Source organism: Leptosomus discolor, chromosome 2 (assembly GCF_034619465.1).
Source record: "Leptosomus discolor isolate bLepDis1 chromosome 2, bLepDis1.hap2, whole genome shotgun sequence".
Lineage (NCBI taxonomy): Eukaryota > Metazoa > Chordata > Aves > Leptosomiformes > Leptosomidae > Leptosomus > Leptosomus discolor.
In genome coordinates, this window is record NC_141392.1 from 72,657,640 (window position 1) to 72,679,773 (window position 22,134).

Sequence of the window (22,134 nt, forward strand, 5' to 3'; positions counted from 1 at the left end):
TCATTCCGCAGAACATTTCAATCTCCTTTCCTAAAGCAAAAGAGGTTGATGTTTCTCTGACTATAAAAAACAGCCAGGCCTGGTTTAGTCTCTGAAAGGCAATTAACATCCGGAAAGGCCAGCTGATCTCACAGGTCTCTGTTAACATTTATGAGGATATGGAAAGGAGGGAGAAAGCTGGTTCTGGTGTGGCACCTGCTATATTGGAAACCTAAATACAGAACAACTGAAAAACTTTTGTCACATGTAGAGAGAAATGTCTGTGCTGCAAAGGGTCACTGTGTCATTCAGTACTAGCCTCACACCTCTCCGTGGAAGCTGGCTGGTGTGGACTGTCTTCATGGGAAAAGATATGCTGTCCAAGCTCAGCAGCACGTATCTTCTTATCACATATCTTCTGGGTGATCTGTTGCAAAGGATTGACAATTTGCAGTTTATTCTATGTGGCAAATGTCACCTCCCTTGCCCTTCTCCTTTGATTCCCTGCTTGTTTCTTTGAATCGCCTCATGCTAACCTCAAATTTCTTGTTGTTTTCAAGAACCTTGGTAGCAGTAAGACTGCTTGTCTGCTCCTGTCATTTTTTTTTCTGCACCTTTCTCTATGTCAGTGATACCAGCCTTCAACCATCCACTTATTCACACCTCCTACAAACAAACATCTCCTCTCCTGCTTCTCTGCTGCCCCTAATCTATACACTGACTTCCTGAACTCAGCCTCCTGCCATGATGCACACAGGAAAAAAGCCAAGTAAAAATGTTTAGATGGAGAAGTGACCAGTTATATCTGACAGGTGTTTGTTTATGAAAATAAAGCCCAAAATAAACCCATCAGAAAAAAAAAAAAGACAGTACAACATTATTTAATGGTGACATTATCAAGCTGGTCATTACTGTACCATATAAAGATACAAATATATGTTTGCGCAAGTGCTGATATGTACCTTCCTTGCAGAACGGAGTCCTTTGTCCTGAAAAGAGTATCTCTTACCTCAATATTAAAACACAGATGTAATAGTTAATTGCTGTTACCCAACAGTTAGAGAATGTTCTCTACATAACTGGTTCTTACTGGTATTTACTAGCTGTTTTTCTAATAAAGAATTGCTGTTCAGCTGGTCAGTACAGGATCTGCAGGAGTATACAGCTCTGTCTCCTTTTAGCTTGAAATCTGAATGATAGGAATAGAAGAGACTACTGTGGAGACAACAGGTTTCCTAAACAAATATGAAGGCAGAGCTTTGAAAGTCTAATTTCTTTGGCAGGAACTAAAGCCTTTTATGACAATTATTTTCTTTTCCAATCAGTTGTTTAGCTTAGCTGGTGCGTACTGGCATAGCTTTGTTGATTTTGGCAGAGCTACTCTGATGTATTACAGCTTAGGATCTGGCACAGAATTTCCAAAGCACTTAGAAGGTCATTTACACAGTACAGTATGCCTGGGACAAAAGAAATTTATAGGGGAAAAGCAAAGTGCACTATATGCAGGAGGGACTGGGACCCTCTAGATGTTGTGTCTTAATATTTCTGGTCAAGGGGTATTTTTAGCAGCTAAATTTCTGTTGTGTCTTATGATGTTGAGTTACATTGCACGATCACAACTACGTACCGTGTCCAGAGACTAATACCTCTCATGAAATGGAAAAATTGTGCCTATTTTTGAAGCAACGAGAGGGGAGGTGTTGAATTACTGCAGCTCCTGAAGATGAATAGTACAAATATTTCTTTGCCTTTTATTAACGGGGATACAGGGATCTTGAGAAAGAAAATTGGCACGTCCATGGGAAAATGTAATAGTTGCAGAAAAAAAGTGGGGCAAAGAAAGAAGACCCAAATGTTTAAAAAAGCAAAGTAGATTCAGGAAGATGTAATTTGGTGTTGAGCATAGGAGGGAAAATAGGTAAATGAGATAAAATATAACATATTTGACTAAATACAGACTCAGGCACATACATAATTGTGCGCTATTTTTAACAGGAAAACCTACAGGAGCAATCATTCAAACCTTGATTTTCTGACATGCAATGCCAACAGAAATATGTCAAGAATGTGATTACATAAGGACCAACAGACAACTAAGTGATATGGCATTTGCTTTCCTGTCATCATCTTCTTCAGTTTATTAATGAAGAGTTAAAAAAAAAAAAGCTGCTCCACTTACATCCGTAATAGAAATTTAAGCTTATAAAAGAATAACTAGAACTAGTGTTTGGATGAGAAGTTTGAGAGCTGCTGGAAAACATGTTCTGAGAGGGCCCCTAACAACTTGTAAGCTGTGCTAATGACTTGACATAGACTGAACTTGATAACATTTAGCAGACTAATTTGTGGAAGCAAATTCTTTAGTATTCACAGAACAGATTATTAGAAGTTTGATTTCTATTATTGTTGCATATGGTATCGAATTTGTTGTTTACTGCAAAAGCAAGAAAGCTCTGTTTTGAATATTAGATCCTGTTAAAAATAAACAAAAGTATTTCACCTAGCTTAAATGAAGATGAAATATTGAAGTAATGAACAGAAAGTTTGTTTTATTTCCTCCCTGTCTCTTTAGTTAATAATAAATGATTTACCAAAATGTAGATATTTGAATTACTTGTTTAATCAAATATGTCAATAAAAATTTTGCATGTATTTTCCATAAAGAATGCAACACATTAAACATCGCATGCATAAAATCAAAGCTAGGAAACAAAGAAAAAAGATCTGAAATACTTTTTTCAAAAGGTGATTCTGACTTTCAGACTAGATATCAACCACCTGCTTCAGACAAAGAAAGTTAAAATACCAGAGATGTTCTGGAAATTTTGATAGGTAGTTCCACTAATCACTTGATACACTATTGCCATCATATCTGAAGTACTCAGATGCTCCAGCGATGAACACTGTGACAGGTGCTTATAAAACGCTATCTAGAAAATCATCAGCTGCTATAAATAAGTGTCCACCAAGGACCTGATTATTTTCTAGTGTTACCTCTTTTTGTGTTAGAATAAACATTCATGGTAGTAATGTTATTTTTGCCAATAAAGAGCTAGTCATGATGCTGTCTAGACAAAGTTATGCCTAAGGGCTTTTACCTCAGAAGTCAAGGTGTGTTCAAATTGCCGTTTTGCCTTCTTTTTTGCTTAGGTGGTTGGTTTAACTTTGGATCTCACCTATGGTTTTCTTTACTGGCTTGTGCAAGATAGCCTATGGCTAAACCTATACAGAGTTTCTCTTTGCCAAGAAGGGTAAGTAAATATGTAGCAGAGGTAGGAAATTCTGAATTTTTCTAGTTTTTGTGTTACTCTTTGAAAACAATTTTTGTCCAATGCTGGGCAGACTAGTTACTAATTTAACAATAAACAAAAGGAAGAGCTAATGATCACAGCTAGCTGATGGCAAACTATATGTTGAGATGGATTTACGAGAGAAACATAGTACAGAAGCTTAACTGAACTAAGGTCATGCCCATCAATTTTAGACTTAGCTTTGGGAAATATTCACCATTTATTGTCTATTTTATCTTGACGTTTACAACACCTGACAGTTTTCAAGTGCCTAGAGCTGTAACTTGTTCATCTTGCACAGAGCTTAGGACTTGAACTGACACCACTTTCTCACCTGAGCAATCAGTGCTCAGCAGGCTTTCCTCTTGATCATCCTGAGCATGAAATGGCTGCATTATTCCTGAAAGGCAAAGTTAAAAAAACCCACAACACAACCGTATTTATGGGTCAGCTGGAATATATACTAAGACCTCGAGAAAAATGGTAATTTTTTTTTGTATGTGCCAAGTGCACGATCAGTGGTGGCTCATGAAACTATGGTTTTGTTCCTTTTCATATGTAGAGTGCCTTCCCCCCCTCCCCCCCCAGCATTAGATTAAACTTCTTAAGCTTAATGGAACAGTACTTGTATTTATGTGTGTTTCAGGCTGGCTTTGTGTGGAATCAGCTGAATTTCCTGACTGATTTTAGGCTTGCTATGATTATTGGTAAACATTTAAAGAATCAAAATATGTTGATTAGTTTTAGCTAGAACATACAGCTCCATCGTGAATGAATTGGCAGCCGTAAATCATTGTCCCTGGTGTGCCAGAATAGAGAGATTAGAAGTAATCCATTCTAATGGACCTGATGGCATGTCAAAGCTTTTCCAAATTTGTTTTGGATAACATGTGTCTAAGCTGAAAGACATTTCTGAGATGGCAAAATGATGCCTCTTATGACGTATTTAATCTCTTGCCCAGAAGACAGATTTGTACCAAAAAAGGCCTCTAAGTTTTGACATAGAAGTAACAAGAGAGATTAAATCACCAGTGATCCCGGTGGAGGAAAACGTTAGTAGAGTTTAATAAATAATGGAAGGTTATCAAGGAAACTAGCAGGGTCAAATTAATCTGGGGACCTGCTCTAAAGAAGTAGAATGAATCTCGTGCTGTGAGGCAGACTCCACTGTTTCAGAGAAATTGCTGAGAGAAGGTGGGCTGATTTTTCAAAATATTCAATTTTCTTCATCCATGCATCAGAGTATTAAGCCATTTTATAATTGTTTTTTAATGAAATCAAGGGAATGAAGTTTGGTTTTTTTTTTTGCAGGTGTTCCTGCTACGTATATTTCTGAAAAGTGTTCTGCTTTAGAGAATGTAAAGAAAACTTTTTGAATTGTTTTCCTGTCTCCTACATAAATATTAAGAATTTAAATGATGAGAAACTTATCAATGTGTCAAACATTGCACAGGTCTTGCTCTCTCTACATGTGCGTTTTCAGTTACATGTGTTTTCAGTTTGCTAATTTCATGCATGTTTTCACAGTTGTGGTAATGCCATCATCACAGAATTTGCAGCATGGAGTACTTCAGAAATATCTCAGGGTGCACTGGGATACTACAGTGGTCGTCTGTTCTGGACTAATAGTCTTCAGTTCATTACAACTCAGGAAGTCAATCAGAGCCTTAGCATTCCCTTCTCACAACCAGCAGAGTTTGCAGCCTTTACCCTTGTTCACACATCACTTAAACCTTTGCCAGGTACATTATTTTCTTCATCTAAATGCCTCAATGAAGGTATTCACTGGCAGCCTGTAATTCTTCATTCTTGAAAGTCTTTAGTCATTTGACGAAAGGTAAGAACAACAACAACTTGTTAATAAATGTATCAGTGTATACCTGGATAGTGTGCAATTATAAAAGCTGATGGGTATGGCTAAGAAGAATATATGGTGTTGTTATTAATAATTTCTATCTAATGACATCTTATAGGATTTTCTGTAGTACTTTAGTGTTTTAAGTCAGGTTTGGAAAGTCTACCTATTACTCATATTCTTTAAATTCTTTCTACTTCTCCCTCTTTTTATGAACAGGAAATTTTTCTTTTGCACCAGAAGTGATTCCACATTCAGTGCCTGAGTCTTCCTTCAGGATTGAAAGAAATTCTTCAAGTTTTCACATCACTTGGAGTCCCTCCACAAATGTGGAGTGGGGAACTGTCTTTTACTGCGTGGGATCAAAAGCTCTACAGGTGAGGATATTCATGAAAGCCCTCCTTTTTGTTTACATGTATTACTGCCTCTACTTGCTGATGTATCTATTTTTAAACAGAAATACAGTAAATGCTTCTCCAGCATTTACAAATCATTCAAGCAACCAAACTAAACTGTAAATATAAAGCAAGCTGCCCTGTTTTTCCGTCACTGGGACCAGCATGGGAGGAACAAGGGCTTAGCAGTAGCTCTGGACTAGCTGCTGGGGTGTGAAGTGCCAGGCGAGGAGCTCCCAGTGCTCAAAGAAGTGTGAGAAAGACTTTCACGGTAACTCAGAGACAAAAGTGTCCTCTGAGCTGCCAGTGGGACAGCCTTTGCCTGAATGTGAAATCTAGCCTTCGTCTACACTGAATTTTAGCACATTTGGCAAGCTTTACTTTAAATGCAAAGGGCAGATTGCTAGCAGATTGTTACGCATCGCTACAGTGCCACGGGAGTTGGTCAAACAACGATCACTCACATGAAGAGAAGCTCTGTCTTGATTTCGTTGACCAGCTTGGTGGGGGGAATTTTGAAAAACTGAAGGCCTTTCTGAGAGGGAAAAAAAAGTTTTGTTTCATTTTATTTTATTCTGTTTTATTTTATTCACAGTCTTTGGAGGGTGAACGGTGCCTCCATCCCCATAACCTAACAGTGCCATCCTACCGTGTTGATTGGCTGGAACCATTTGCACTCTTTGATTTTACTGTCACTCCGTACACATACTGGGGCAAGGGACCAACAACATCTGTATCCCTTCGAGCCCCTGAAGGAGGTACTAGAATTTTAAATCTCATTCCTCACCTGTAATGGGTACTGGGACCAGATCTATGTCAGCAAGTGAAACCCTGGAGAGGAAAGAGCGGCTTTCAGGGCTAGTCAACTGTAGGCAGAGCTGCAAGAACATGTTCCTGAGTATCTTTGGCAATTATCTGTTGCACACATGAATGCACACAACTGCAGTAATAGAATTTGGAACAGAAAGCGCATGACAATATATCCACCACGTGCCTATGACTATGAGCAAGAAAGAGAAATGGAGATCCATTACAATGACCATCAAAGGCTGCATGTAATATCTTAACCACTTATTAGATTTTTAATAAATGTTATGCACTTTTTACTTTTTGCTTCAGTGTTTATTTTTGCTCTCACGCAGGTCAGAGTTAAGTCAGCTAAAATGTAGTGCTGAGTTACTGCAGCACTGAGAAAGCTTATAAGCTGCAGCAGCTTTTGAAGTGGGTAGGAGAGGGGACAGAGTATGCTCTATGTTGTGAAAATTCTTGTAGCTCCATTGTTACCTACAGGACTTGGTTGAATAGTTATGTTCCAATTTGAGTGCAGGGGTGCATTTATCTCTGTTTATACAGCTCTTTTTGGCTCAGCAAGTTAAAATCAGATACCTGCACACCAATGAAAAACATAAAGGAATTACCATGAAGTCTCAGATATTCTTCTGTAATTTACACCTCACCAATTGCTGTCTGTCTCTGTCAGGATTGTAAAGCTCCAGCTCAAAACTAGGAGAGTTAATTACAAGAGAGTCTGTGTTTTAATAGGAGTACTTTGCTCTGTGGTTTTGGTTTTGGGGTTATGTTTTGTTTTGTCTTTTTTTTTTTTTTTAAATTTTTTTATTACAGTTCCTTCAGCCCCTACAAACCCTAGAATATATGTGTTACGACATAACCTACATGAAGGTGATGAGAAAGTCCTTGTGGAGTTCAGGTGGGACAGACCTGAAAGTGACAACGGAATATTAACACAGTTCAGGGTTTACTATCAATTATTGAGTCAGAGTGCCACTGCTGACACTTTCACAGAGTGGAACACGAGCAACGTTAAACCCACCCTGATGTTCTTTTCTCTCAGGGATGTGCTTCCCAGCCTCACAGTAAGGTTTCAGGTATGAAAAATTACTGAGCTTATCTCGTAGATGTTATCAGTACAGCCTGATGTGTTTGCCTAGGAGATGGTATCGGGCTTCGGGCAAGAACTTGTGGTTTCTGCTTGTGGAACTGCTGACTCACTGACTCACCCTTGGATACCTGGCTTAACCTTTCTACATATTGTATTATTCACTAAATAAGGTGGAAAACAGTGCTGCAATATTATACAGGTTTGGTGAAGCCCAAAAGAAACTTTTCTAGAGGTCTCCCAAAGCCACTGCTAAAAGCTGCAAGTTAAACACAGATTTGACTGAGCTTGTGGAGGGTGACAGGCCATTAAAATAGAGCCACAGATCAAGATAAGTTCCCCTGCTGGAGATATGTAAGGGCTCATATGGCTTCCATAAAAAGAGACTTCCGTATTAAAACTTGTCAAGAGGTCATGTTTTCACTGCGATAAAAGGTTTGGAACACACAGAACGTGTGCTTGAAAGACAAGTTAAAAGCATGAGAGCATGTAATAGACCAGGTACTGATGGGGGAGAACACCATGTTGGTTGCAACGTCAATCGACAGTAGGAATTGCTTCAGCCTGGGGAGGGAGAAAAGACTGTCTGGTGTCCTTTGAGCTCTAATTCATAGATTCAGCATGAATTGTCACACTCTGGGCCACTACTTCATTTATCTTCATAGCCATGGTCCAGCTCTGAATGTAGCCTTTGAACTGACAAGCACAGCCTTAAGGTCAAACAGAGCACACATATGTTCCTAGCTGAGCACCCAGGGGATATGGTTCTGTTTTTGTCGTTAACTAGGACACCACAGGCTCTTGAATACAATATTTTATGCTGTTACCTAACATATATAACAATCTCCTGTCCCACAGGTGCAAGCCTTCACCTCTGAGGGCCCAGGACCCTTGTCTGATATAGCGGAGAGGAATTCATCAGGTATGGATGACTTAGATGCCATCTCATGGTTTGTGTGTAAGAGCTGGTGAAACTGACAGTGCAGGAATTTGGTAATCTGATAAATAGCCTCTAACACTTCGTGTGACATTTGTTCTACCCTACAGTAGACACTACAGACAAGTTACAGCTTCTGACATGAAATGATTAACACATTCCTTATCATTAGATTAAATTTCAGGATTTCAAGCCTTTCCTCAACACTATGTTGAACTAACTTTTTTAGGCAACCCCAGTGTAGTATGGGACAGCAGGTTTTGATCTACAATCTGCATACTGCTGGAGATCATAGAATATTTCTAATTGGACTGTGAAAGGTAACCAGGAGAGGAACCATAGGCTATTTTAGTTGGGCTGTTAAAGATAATTAAGTGAGCAGATCTGTTCTTGCTAGGCTTAAATTTGTTAGGTAAACATCCGCAATGCCATTAAAGAAATCTTAGATGTTTGCATGTGATGACAAGAAGGCATCTCAATATTTTATTTATGTGCTGTGACATACTACCAAATACAATTTGTGCAGGGCCATTATTTATTTTTATCTTGTACTTGCTTTCCTTATGAATGACTGCTATTTTCTAGAATGTCTTTTGTAAATTCTGCTGTGCCCTTTTCCTTCCAGATCTTTTCCCTGTCCCAACTCTTATAATTGTTTCTGCCAACAAGTTATTTCTTACTGACATAGACAATAATCATACCATATGGGAACTTTCAGCAAAGACAAATGTAAAGGACATCTGTTATACTGCTAATGATGGCAAAGCGTACTATATCGTAGAGGATTCTCTTTTTCTTCTGAACATACAGACTACTTCAAAGTTTCAGGTATTCCTTTGTTCATTCTCTCACTTCAGAGAATCTAGGAAAATATGTGCCCATTATTGTCATTATTTTGGGGCCAATTATGTTTTTGAAGTCAAACCTGCATATTTGAAACAGAGAAAAGGCAACATGATGAACAAAGCACATTTAATGGGAAAATACAGGGCAGAAAATAGAACTGGACACAATTGTCTTAAAGACGGTCTGTTCATCTGAGATCTAATATGAAAGAGATTAGCTGGATAATTTTCCTTCCTAGCACTATGATAAAAATATGTATAATGCAATAAAATTTGGACTTCATATTTTTTGTCATCAATAACTATTACAATAGGCCAAAGTATGCCACTGGTAAAGTTGTCATATTAAACATGTATGACTTTATTGATATCTGCTTTGTTGATACAGTATTTCAACAGACATTTAATTTAAAATGCTCACTATTCAATACAATAAATTTATTTTTTCTATCAAATGTAATTTAACTTGATTTAATTCTAATTTCAATAATATAGAAGCAACAAGGAAGCAATAATTGAGATTTGTAAAAGAATAGTTTTCATTTACATAAAACTATTGGAATCTTTGTTACATGGCACCTCTTTATGTTCTGACTTCTACTTGACATATAGAAATCATTTTGGAAACAAATCTAATTCCATAATGTCCTAGCATCAGATGGGAAAATTCTGCTCTTAAGCAGTTTTATTCAAGTTTTAATTTTTTTCTTAGCTTTTCAAAGATGCGTATCTTCACAATGCCACAGCCATCACAGCTGACTGGATTGCAAGACATCTCTTTGTTGCCCTGAAAACACCATGGAATGAAACACAAATATTTGTTATTGATCTTGAGCTCAAGATAAAATCTCTAAAAGCCTTGAACATACAGCTGGGTAAAAGTAATTCAACTGTATCATCTCTGTTGTCATATCCTTTCTTAAGGTAAGATATATATTAGTAATAACTTTTGAAAGCATATTTTAAACATGATTTTCGTGGAGTCATCAACTATTAAAGACTCTAAAGGACTTTTTATAGTACATGAGTCTTCTGAATTGTGTAAACCGCAGAAATTTCTGGATGTAGTTCTACTTTCATACTGCCAATTGAGCTTGGACGTATCTAATTTCAAAAACTTGTCTGTGTTTGAGTAAAGATTGCAAATGATACTTAAATACTGATAGGTTCTTCTAGTTAAGTGATGCAAGTGAAAGTCAGCACCAGACAATTTTTTACAGTAACTATTTTATCCAGAATAGTCAGTTATTGTCAACTTCCATTCAAAAATACCCTTTAAACACCTGGAATCACTCTGCAAGTGTGCTGCTGTAGTTACCTTGTTTTAAATGTTTGGGAGGTTTGTGACTGTACCCACTTACAGGACTGCATTTAGGACAAATTTCTCAGATTAAAGTTTTTCTGCTGTAAGCAATGCATTTTATTTAATAGCCGCTTGTACTGGATGGAAGAGCTTGATTATGGCAGCCGCATGTTTCATTATGATCTTCTGAATAACACTGTGCACCACATTTTGGGATATATATCGGCAGAAGAACAGATGAGGAACTACTGCACCTGTAACGTGGCAGAAGCAGAGCTAGGAAGCCCTATGACTATAGATGTGTCTGACTCCAAGAATCCCCAGTTGCTCTTTATCAGACGAAGAGATGAAATATGGGCCTCAGATGTGGATGGTTGCCACTGCTGGAGAATTGCCAAAATACCAAGTTTTCAAGGTCTGAATGCTCTGTTGTGTTTCCAGGTAGTTTGTGATTCCTGCTGTCTCATACATCAATCAATGTTCATTTCAGCAAAATAGCATTCATGAAGCACTTTCTTTATAAAATAGATTCATCTATAGGCAAGATGGACAAGATGTTTGTGTTCTCTGTTTCCAGTTGTGTACCCTGTTGACACAAACTAGGAGAAAAAGCAGTGTGAGGATATTTGCTGCTGGAAGTCTGTATTTCAGCAAGAAGTAAATCAAACGGAGACACTACAGCCTCAAATGCTACTTGTCAGTAGATTTCACTTATAGTATTAACACATTATTTTGTTAGGGTTTCATATTAGATACACCCATTACAGTTTATCTCAGTGAAAAGTTACAATACCGCCTTAAGTTATGCCTGCCTTATTGCAGACTTCAACATGCGGGGAGGGTATTTCATGCAGGTGGAGTCTTGTATGACAACTTATCCTTGTTGCACTTCTTGTAACGATGACACTCATTGTCGTTGCTCAGTTTTCAGCTCGATTTTGGAGGAGTGTTGGTAAAGCTGTTCTGTTACCAGAGGAGTTGTCTTAATTGTTCCTGGGAGATGGCAGAGCACTGTGGTTTTCACCTTGGAAAAATTATGAAAGTTTCTACAGACAGCTCTTGCTCTTGGATTTTATTTCTGGTGTTTGTTAATTGAATTGCGGTTCTCATAATTATGGATAACAAAAAGCCTTCAAATTGACGATTTAAAATAACAAAGCGTCTCAGCTTCATGAGACCTATTGCAAAATACCAGGAATCTCTTTTCCAGGGTAGGTCTTTGAAGATATGGTATGACCAAGATACTCACCCATATTGACTCACTGTGAATACAAGCACCCATCTGCTCTTGTAAAACTGTCTGCTCAAGGTTTATTCTGAAGCTTAACTATACACTGTTTTCCTACAGGTAAGAAAATTGGCAGCTTGACTGTAGATAAGAAATTTATATACTGGAGCACTGAAACAAAGGAATACACTGAAATTTGGCTAACAGATAAAGAAAGCACAAGACATTTTCTTCAGAAAAGAACAAATGATGAGCTGAAAATCTTAGCCTACAGCTCAGCAGCGCAATTATATCCAGGTAGAGGGGATTTGGGTTGTTTTGTAAACGTAAAAAATTTATTTCAGAGCATGTGTTTGAGTTGCAGGTCAGGCTATGTGTATTTATGTAAAATATGCTTTATAGATTCAGGCACCTTCTAGAGGGAAACAATTCAGTATGCACATTTTTAAAAGGATGAATATAAGGACTGGCCTTGTGTTGGGTCACAAGGAAGATCATGATGATGAATACTGCCTGTGTTTCAAAGGCCCAGGATGTTAACACCAAACCATGCCAATTTTCAAAGTTGTGTCAAACCTGGAGATTTAGAAAATGTGATGCACATTAAAGCACAGAAAAAGACCAAATGTGTCCACAAACTTTTGTAGAAAGAGTTTGATAACGGTTCTTGTTGTGATACAGATTTCTGGTTTTGTTCACAAGTATGCAAAGCTGAAAAAAAAATCTGCCCTTCCAAAGACAAAGAGATAGGAACTCTGCTTATTAAAATGTTTTATAAGGAAGTAGCTGAGAGGCAATTGCAGCTTACATTATAGTAGACCCAGGCTTCACTTAGAACTCCTAATATTTTAAGTAAACCATTGTAGAAAGATAATGAAAGAAAAAAAAAATTAGTTTTAATAGAAGGTTAGGATTCATGGTAGCTATAGGGATTATCTTTGTAAATGTGGAAGTTTAGAACAGCTACCAGCATGATGAAAATAATAAAAATAATTCTTTAACTTCAGTTTTGTATAAAAATCTGACAAATACACAAGAGAATATTTTAACAGAATGGACTTCTTTGAAATTAAAGAATTTCACATTGTCTTGGGCAGCCAGTAGATTTACTCTTGGCTGCAGCTGCTCTGACCAGTGCGGAGGCTATTCTTACCAGCACTTTGGGCAAGTTTGTTCCCGTGAGGTCTGTGCAGGCTTGGCATTGGTGCAGGAGCCTGGTTTGGCCCTGGTACAGAATGTACCAATCCCTATCCCCAGGGACAGGGTTTCCTGCAAAGGCCCCAGGCTCAGCTGGTGCAGAAATGGAAGAACCGAATTTCAGTCCAAAGGGATTATTTCTACCCAGAGATCCCACAGAAATCTTGTTTATGTTAACTGCTGCAAATACAGTTGGAGGAATACACAGCCATGGCATTTGGGGTGAGAGGGCACGGGGGGGGGGGGGGGCAGTGCACAGAATTATTCACGTGTTTAAGACAAAAGTAAATGAACATAGTAAAATAAGAAAAAAATATTTTCTTCTCCGTCTCAGTACTGAAAGCAAATGGTGTATACGTGAAAAAGTGATGTTTGCAAAGACCATCTGGGTTGACTGACATGCTTTTTGTTGCTTTACTGATGTGAGCAAGGAGTACTGCTAGAGTTTCCTTTCATTCTAACCTATTTAATTGTCATCCAGAGATGTGATGTCAGTTGATCATTTAACACATCAGAAGTGCTCAGTGAAAATTACTGTCCTGTCACAGTTTCTGTGAGAGAATGATTTCTCTTCAGGATTAGGAGGAAGGGGACTGAATATGTAGTGAAGGATTTTCTTGTCAGGGTAAACACATTTCTATGGAACTGCCTGACAGAAACTTTAACTCTGAAAACGACTCAATTCTTTATTCCATCTGGGACTTTTCCCGTGGGGGTTTTACTACTCTATGTAACTACAAAATTGACAAAGATTCAACCTTACATTTATTTCTGTTGAACAGACTTTTTGATTCTCTTTCCCTTTTATGCATGAACCTGACTTTGGTAGGAGTGGCAGCATTGCTCATTTAGGGCGAAAAGGTCTTGACAATGAGGTCATTTGTTCTGGCCTAAGGGCAAACATTTGTCCTTGTACCATCTTCCCCTTGCATGCACCTTAATCTTTTCCTTCTTGGCAGCAGGTCTACTTAATATATTTTTAATTTGTTTTTAAAAGTAGGTCAAGTGATGAGGGGGTTTTCTTTTGTTACTTTTTGTTTACTGTCAGAGAAGAGTTTTCTATTGTTTTCTCCCTATAGTCTCCTTTACTCCTTCCAAAATTTCTCGCCCCTTTCCCTGTTGTTACTATGAAATTTACACATGAAAAGCTGTTTGGAAGAAAAGAGAGATGACATTTAATTGCTAGAGAAATGTACTCTCTATTCTGCATATCTGATACACAGCAGCAACAATCTGGATTTCCAAGGTGTCTAGGTACTTAAAGAAGGACCTCAATTCTTTAGTAAATCTGTACCTTTATTAAATACATATCTTATCAAAGATAAATGAGACTTTTCTTTGATGACTGCTGTTGTTGTGTCCATTAAATTAAATAAAGTACATTCAGGTGGGATTCTTTTCTGTTTCTGTTTGTGAAAGCAAAGAGAATACCTTGTGGTTATGCTTTCTCATAAGAACGGTGGTAGAATCACATGCAAGTTTGGATTGGTCAAGGAGTAATTTTTTTTTTTTAATTTGTTGATATCTTTCCTAGATAAAAGATGTCTGATTCTACTGCCAGACACTGAGAAACCTACTATCCTTGATAGAACGAACACCAGTTTTACATTAAGCTTGCCATCTGTCACACCACAGCAGCTATGCCCCGGCGTATCGCAGCCTACGCTGACATATCTGGTATTTCTCGGACAAGTGACTAACAACCGCAGAAATTCAAGCTGCTGTTTGTCTCCTCTACAGCAAAAAACATTGGTATGGCTATTTTGGAAAAAAAATGCACGATATAAACAGGGAATATGATATTATTTGAGAAACCATTCTGTAACTTTGTATCAGGGAGCTTTTCCACTTCTACATCCCCAACAGTAATTCCCCTTTCTGTTTGGTATCTAAGTGGTAGATTCCTTAGCTTTCCTTTGTGCAAGTACTTCTCTACTTTTTAACATACCTTTATTAAAATCCTGTTGAAACAGGTCTTCAGTTTCTACTTGTAAAAAGAGCAGTTGTGGTTGGTATTAATCTGTTTAAATAACTCTTGAGACTGTCCAGCAACCATATGGCTTGCCTTTGTGGGTTTTGTGGTATTCGTACTTGCCTTTGTAATTTTTTCTTCTGTTACATTTTTTTTGACTTTGCCATTTCCTATCTAAGTACCAGCCACTGAATAATGTGATACTGTAGTCGTGCTAATTACATCTCGACTTGTTTTTTGGTATGTATTTTCTACAGTGACCTATTACCAAAGCTATCATTTTAACATTCTTTTTTAAACACTAAAGTTTATTAGAGTATGAAAGCGTTTCTGTATTATTTTTTAACACTCATTTAATTGACAGATGATTGGTGTGACATACAACTCTCTTTTCTAAGAATACGTGTTTATGATCTGATTTTGAATTACAGGAATTTCAGGGTCCTATAGCCATCATAGATAACCTACAGCCATTTTCAAGTTATGTCATACAAATTGCAGTGAAAAACTACTATTCAGATGAGGAAGTGCTGCCTATGGGAAAAGAGACAATTGGCACAACTCTATATGGAGGTTTGTTTCACATTCTATTCTGATTTTGAACAGAATTCTCACCTCAGTTAAAGGAAGGTATGTGTAAGTTTGGGTTGCAAATCAGAAAGCAGAGAAATTTTCTGTTTAAAATGTAACCTGTGCAGATCTTCACAAGGTTTTGGCAAACAGACTTGATGAATCTGTAAGATTCATAAGATGTGTATGTATTCTTTAATGCTTTTGCTCATTGGCTTCCTGAGGAAACATAAACTATGGTTAAAAGGGGCTAAACAGTTCCAGTTTCTGCTTTGGACCACATTTTTAATGAGTTGTGTTTGAATGCATATGTGGTTACATATGTTTAAATATGTGTGTAATGTATTCCTTCAACATTAAGATTTTTTTTCCCTTGACTTGACGTTATTCTCATAATTACTGTTTCTTAAGGTAAAGAAGATTTGATTTATTGTGACCGAGGCTGAAAAGACAACACTTAATTTTTACTTCTCTTGGCCTGAATGCCAATAGCACATTTTCAGTTGGGACATTTTGATGTGCCCTGCTCTACTTTCACTCTAGAAGAAGAAAGCTGGGAGTAGTGCTTTGAACTTGAATGTTGACTGTGTCATTCAGGGCAACAGGTGGACTGGTTAGGGTTTACCTATAATAAATAAAAAAATAAATACATCAGTAAACTTCTCTAATTATGGCAGAGGGAAGCTAGGAAACTTCAGTGGACTGAATGGCTGAAAGAGGTATGAGTGAAGGCAAGAGGCCCAGATATGATGGCAAGTGTGGTGGGTTAACCCTGGCTGGACACCAGATGTCCACCAAAGCTGTTCTATCACTCCTTGTCCTCAGCTGGACAGGAGAGAGAACATACAACAAAAGGCTTGTGGGTCAGGATATAGACAGGGAGAGATCACTCACCAGTTACTGGCATGGGCAAAAGAAACTCCACTTGGGGAAGTTAGTTTAATTTGTTACCAGTCAAATCATAGTAGGATAATGAGAAATAAAACCTAATCTTAAAACAACTTTCCTCCACCCCTCCCTTCTTTCCAGGCTCGACTTTACTCCCACTACCTCTACCTCCTCCCCCTGAGCAGCACAGGCGGACAGGGAGTGTGGGTTGAGGTCAGTTTATCACACGTGCCTCTTCCGCTCCTTCCTCCCCAGGGGAGGACTCCTCACACTCTTCACCTGCTCCAGCATGGGGTCCCTCTCACGGGAGATGGTCCTCCATGACCTTCTTCAATGTGAGTCTTTTCCACAGGCTGTAGTTCTTGAACTGCTCCAGTGTGGGTCCCTCCCATGGGGTGCAGTCCTTCAGGAACCAACTGCTCCAACACGGGTCCCCACGGGGTCACAAGTCCTGCCAGCAAACCTGCTCCAGAGTGGGCTTCTCTCTCCATGGGTCCACAGGTCCCGCCAGGAGCCTGTTCCAGTGCAGGGTCTCCACAAGGTCACAGCCTCCTTTGGACATCCACCCACTCTGGTGTAGGGTCCTCCATGGGCTGGAGGTGGGTATCTGCTCTACCATTAACCTCCATGGGCTTCACAGGGGGACAACCTGCCTCACCACGGGCTTCAGGGGAATCTCTGCTTCGGTGCCTGGAGCATCACCTCCCCCTCCTTCTTCACTGGCCTTGGTGTCTGCAGAGTTGTTTCTCTCACCTATTCTTACTGCTCTCTCCAGCTGCAGTTGCACAGGTTTTTTCCCCACTACTTAAATGCGTTATCCCGGAGGCGCTACCACTGGCACTGGTGGGCTCAGCCTTGGCCAGCAGTGGGTCCATCTTGGAGCTGGCTGGCATTGGAAATAGGGGAAGCTTCTAGCAGCTTCTCACAGAAACCGCCCCTGTAGCCCCCCAGCTTCCAAAACCTTGCCGTGTTAACCCAATACAGCAAGGCAGCCAAATGTGATTGTGTTTAAGCAGAGCTACCTCTATACTCTGTGATGAGATGTGACCTGCTGATGCAATGGAAGAGCACAGCGACAAAAGCTTGTAACAGGGTTTAAGGGAGCAGGTAGCTGGCGCCTAGAAAAGGATAATAGGAGCACAACTAACTTTCTGGAAAAGCAGGAAGCATTCACAAAGTGACAAGCCAAGGCTGCGTTTGGGGAAAACCTGCACATAGCGCTGTCTGTAAGAGACAAGATGCAGTGCAAGTGAAAGGTGTATTTTATTTTAAAGGTTTTCTCTTGAATACAAAGTTGCTTTTGAAAAAATGAAAGAGAAATGAAAGAAAAGAGAAAGAAAGCATGATCAAGAGCATCTAAATTCTATATAGCTTGTTTTTCAAGCTGATTCTTTATTATTTGAGAGCTTGGTCTGTACTTCTGTAGCATGTCTCTTTTATAAAGCCAGTTTTCATCTCACATAATAGATATGTGTGCTATATTACCTGATGATGTAGCCCAAGAGACGTGTCTAGGTTAACACCTCCTCCACTTCCTGCTTTGAGTGTGTGATTTTGCAAATTTCCCTTTCTACTGTTATACTCCAAAGGACTGTCCATCTCTTCTGTGGTCTCTTAGAGAACTCAGTCATGTTAAACACACTTATTTAGGGCACATTTTCTGGAACAAGAAATGGGGGACTTCTGTAACAGTTCTGCTGTTGGTGTGTAGCCCATTACGCTACAGGGGAACTATAACTCAACTCAGCACACACTGATTATCCAGCTGACCATAGCAAGCTAAGGCTTGCCTGATCACTGGTGTATTTCTTACTGTGTCTTCTGCTCTTGCATTCATCTTCCACCCTTTAACTTTGTAGTTATCCTCTCCACCCCGTTCTGGAGTTTCCATTGCAGAACATAGATCTGGTGCTGCCTTAGTTCTCTAGCTAAATAGAAACCAGCAATGCTGGTTTTGTTTGTGGCTTCAGACCTCTGCTCATCTTGTCATACTTGATGAACCTTGTGGCCTCATAGGGAGAAAACTCAGCTCTGCTGCACTTTAATGCAGACCCATGTCTCCCAACTGTCCTTGAAGACAACATGGCCCAGAAGCTTTCCTCAAATCCCTCAAGGGCAACTGAGATTCGTAGGCAACCTGAGTTCAAGGTGTCCTTATTCTTTGAGAATACTACTAATCTGAGCTAGATGCCTCCTGAGGTTGGAAATACCTTAATTAGGGCAGGAAGATGCTTCTGCTCACTCCCTGCTTCACTCTGCCTGTTTGCAGGTGCAGGGCAGCTACCATCCCAGTTTCCCTGAAGCTCTTGTCATCTCTCAGAAAGAAAAGGATCGTCTGAATATGCAATGCCTTTGTATGTGTTGTCTTGCCTTGCAGCCAAACTCAATAGAAGTACCTTACTTAGCACTTGTTTTACATGTGTATGTGTGCACGTGCACACTTGTATCTGTCTTCATGAGGAGTTGCTTCTGCGCTGCTCCTCAGATTATTTTCTCATCGTTGGAGTGCTGCTGCTGGACTCACTTGAAAAAGTGGAAAACTACAATGAGAGCACTTGCTTGCTCTTCTGAACTTCTTTCTTACATCTAATCTAAGTCTACCCTCTTTCAGTTTAAAGCTGTGACCCTTTGTCCTATCTCTACATGCCCTTGTGAAAAGTCCCTCTCCAGCTTTCTTGTACGCCCCCTTTAAGCACTGGAAGGCCACTATAAGGTCTCCCTGGACCCTCCTCTTCTCCAGGCTGAACAACCCCTATTCTCTCAGCCTGTCCTCATAGGAGAGGTGCTCTAGCCCCAAGATCATCTTTGTGTCCCTTCTCTGGACCCTCTCAATCAAGTCCATGTCTTTCATACACTGAGATCCCCAGAGCTGAACGCAGTACTGCAGATGGGGTCTTGCGAGAGCGGAGTAGAGGGGCAGAATCGCCTCCCTTGGCCTGTTGGACACACTTCTTTTGATGCAGCCCAGGATGCGATTGGCTTTCTGGGCTGTGAGCACACATTTCAGGCTCATGTTCAGTTTTTCATCCACTAACACCCCCAAGTCCTTCTCTGCAGGGCTGCTCTCGATCTGTTCATTGCCCAGCCTGTACTTGTGCTTGGGATCGCCCCGACCTGGGTGCAGGAACTTGCACTTGGAGTTTTGCATGGGCCCACCTCTCCATCCTGTCAAGGTCCCTCTGGATGGCCTCCCTTCCCTCCAGCGTGTTGCCTGCACCACACAGCTTGGTGTCATCAGCAAACTTGCTGAGGGTGCACTCAATCCCACTGTCCATGTCACCCACAAAGATGTTAAGTAACATCGGTCCAATACCATCTGCTGAGGAACACCACACCACTTGGCACTGGTCTTCACTTGGACATCAAGCCGTTGACCACAACACTGTGTGTGCAGCTGTCCAGCCAGTTCCTTATCCACTGAGTGGCCCATTTGTCAAATGCATGTCTCTGCAATTTAGACACGAGGATGTCGTGTGGGACAGTGTCAAATGAAAGTGGGACAAGAGGTGCAGGCACACTGCCCCTCTCCTTTTAGGATTCAGAAATTCTAGTCTTTGGAAGTCCTTTTCCAACCATGCTGATTTTTTTTTCTCTTAACATTCAAATCTTTTAGCATCGGCAGCATCAAGCAAATAGGCTGTCATCCTGTGTGGATCTTTGAATTTTATATTCCTAAGGAGTCTGTGGCAAAAATTAAGAAAACCTGGCCTATGATCAGTAGATTTCAATTCTTTGCATGGGAATCCACATCTGTACTGTAAAACTTGTACGATACACTGATTGAATAAGATTGAATACTATTGGAATGTGGCAAAAATTCACACGATTGCTTCTTTGTGTGGTAAACTGAGCTCTCCTGCAGCAATGTACACCCTTTCAGTGGTGAAACACAAAAGTAGCATATGAAATGGGAGACTGAGTTGCTCCACTGAAATGGAATTTTTCAGTCTCAAGTTAGAATGAAACATGAAACTCAGAACAGGCTTCTCTAGTTCGGGCAAAACCCCATGAGAATCTAAAGTCCTAAAGCAAAAAAAGAAACCCAAGCAAAAAAACCACACCAGCTCCCAGACCCTGAGCATTTTTGATACGTATTTGTATCAACATTCAGTGCTTTTCAAAATTTGTTGAAAAATTTCCAACCAGCTGTAAACAGAATGTCCTGGCACTTATGTTCTCAATTTCATGAATGTAACTGCTAGTTTAAATTGTAATTAGATGCTGCTAGAGCCTCTTGAAGTGTGCACACTATTTCACACCTCTAAAGTCGTGTCAATTCCCTATGTCTTTCCCTCAATTCTGTAATGAAATGAAGAAAGCTTGGATTAATCTGTACTTTCCAACAAATAGCAAGATAGAGGGAGTGAAGGAAGAAAACTTGTAAAAATTAATGCATTGCTCTCGCCACAGAGTGTCACTCTTACTCCACATATAGTTTACCTAGTGAAATGAGAAATTTGTCTTCCTTATTAGTCTAGCTTCTGCACATTTCAATAATCTGCAGTCTTGCTACTAGGGCATAAATTATAACATATGTACCCATCAGTCTGATATGTTGAGAACATAGATAGTGCAATGACTTTTAACTTTTTACCTATCTGGACAGTTCAATATGAAAAAAGAGTTTTTAATGCAGAGTTAGAGTGTGCCATATACCATTTCAAAGTTTGTGATCTCAAAGCTTCAAAGGAAAGATTGATTTTTCTAGAACAATTAGTGAGTTACCAGCTGGCATGGACATCAGACCAGCAACCCAGTTTCTTGTTTACATAGCTCAGCCAGACCATGTATTTTTGAGCAAAATTGTAAATAATGACAAACAGTGCTTGGTTTTGGGTTTTCTTCCTTCATACTTTTCTGTTCAAGAAAAGACTTTCCAATTGGAATATGGCGTGTGTACATTTTTTAATGTGTAACCAGGTAAGCATCATATTAAACTCACATCTGAGACCCTGATTAAGAAAACAAGAGAAATCAGGAATTTAGTGATATCACAGAATCACGGAAGCACAGAATCACAGAACGGTAGGAGTTGGAAGGGACCTCTGGAGATCATCTAGTCCAACTCCTCTGCCAAAGCAGGTTCGCCTAGAGCAGGTCACACAGGAATGCGTCCAGGCAGGTTTTGAATATCTTCAGGGAAAGAGACTCCACCACCTCCCTGGGCAGTCTGTTCCAGTGCTTTGTCACCCTCAGAGTAAAGAAGTTCCTCCTCATGTTCAAGTGGAACTTCCTGTGCTCCAGTTTGTGCCCGTTGTCCCTTGTCCTGTCACTGGGCACCACTGAGAAGAGCCTGGCCCCACCCTCTTGACACCTGTCCTTTAGATATTTGTAAGTGTTGATAAGGTCCCCTCTCAGTCTTCTCTTCTGCAGGCTAAAGAGCCCCAGATTTCTCAGCCTCTCCTCGTAGGAGAGATGTTCCAGACCCTAATCATCTTCGTAGGCCTCTGCTGGACTCTCTGCAGTATATGAGTATAAATATAGAGGTATAGGACAGCAGCTGGGGTTTTTTGTCTGCTTACATGGTAGGATAGCCAAGGAGATACTAAAAATGCCCCTCAAATTATTTTGAACTTGTCTGCAGCTGACTGAGTATACAAGAACATGAGTGTTACATGTGGAGTGTCAGTCCTCTAAATGGATCATATTCATATGCTTATAACCTTTTTTTTTTCCTCAGTAACATTTCTTGACTTCTCTGAAAATAAAACAAACAAACAAAAAACCCTCTAGTGATATCTGTACCTAGAAAGAGATTAATTTTTCTTTTACTGTTTC

The 22,134-nt window shown here is 39.7% G+C and overlaps 1 protein-coding gene across 1 annotated transcript in view; it reads left to right on the forward strand.

Moving 5' to 3' along the window:
- Positions 1-22,134, forward strand: part of ROS1 (ROS proto-oncogene 1, receptor tyrosine kinase) — a 75,271-nt gene that overhangs the window by 22,979 nt on the left and 30,158 nt on the right. Inside the window, exons 18-29 of the mRNA XM_086461272.1 lie at positions 3,130-3,230; positions 4,797-5,011; positions 5,344-5,501; positions 6,115-6,277; positions 7,143-7,405; positions 8,275-8,338; positions 8,979-9,181; positions 9,911-10,122; positions 10,630-10,916; positions 11,850-12,026; positions 14,461-14,678; positions 15,330-15,471. Coding sequence (XP_086317398.1) covers positions 3,130-3,230; positions 4,797-5,011; positions 5,344-5,501; positions 6,115-6,277; positions 7,143-7,405; positions 8,275-8,338; positions 8,979-9,181; positions 9,911-10,122; positions 10,630-10,916; positions 11,850-12,026; positions 14,461-14,678; positions 15,330-15,471 — 2,203 coding nt within the window. The remainder of the gene's footprint in view (positions 1-3,129; positions 3,231-4,796; positions 5,012-5,343; positions 5,502-6,114; positions 6,278-7,142; positions 7,406-8,274; positions 8,339-8,978; positions 9,182-9,910; positions 10,123-10,629; positions 10,917-11,849; positions 12,027-14,460; positions 14,679-15,329; positions 15,472-22,134) is intronic.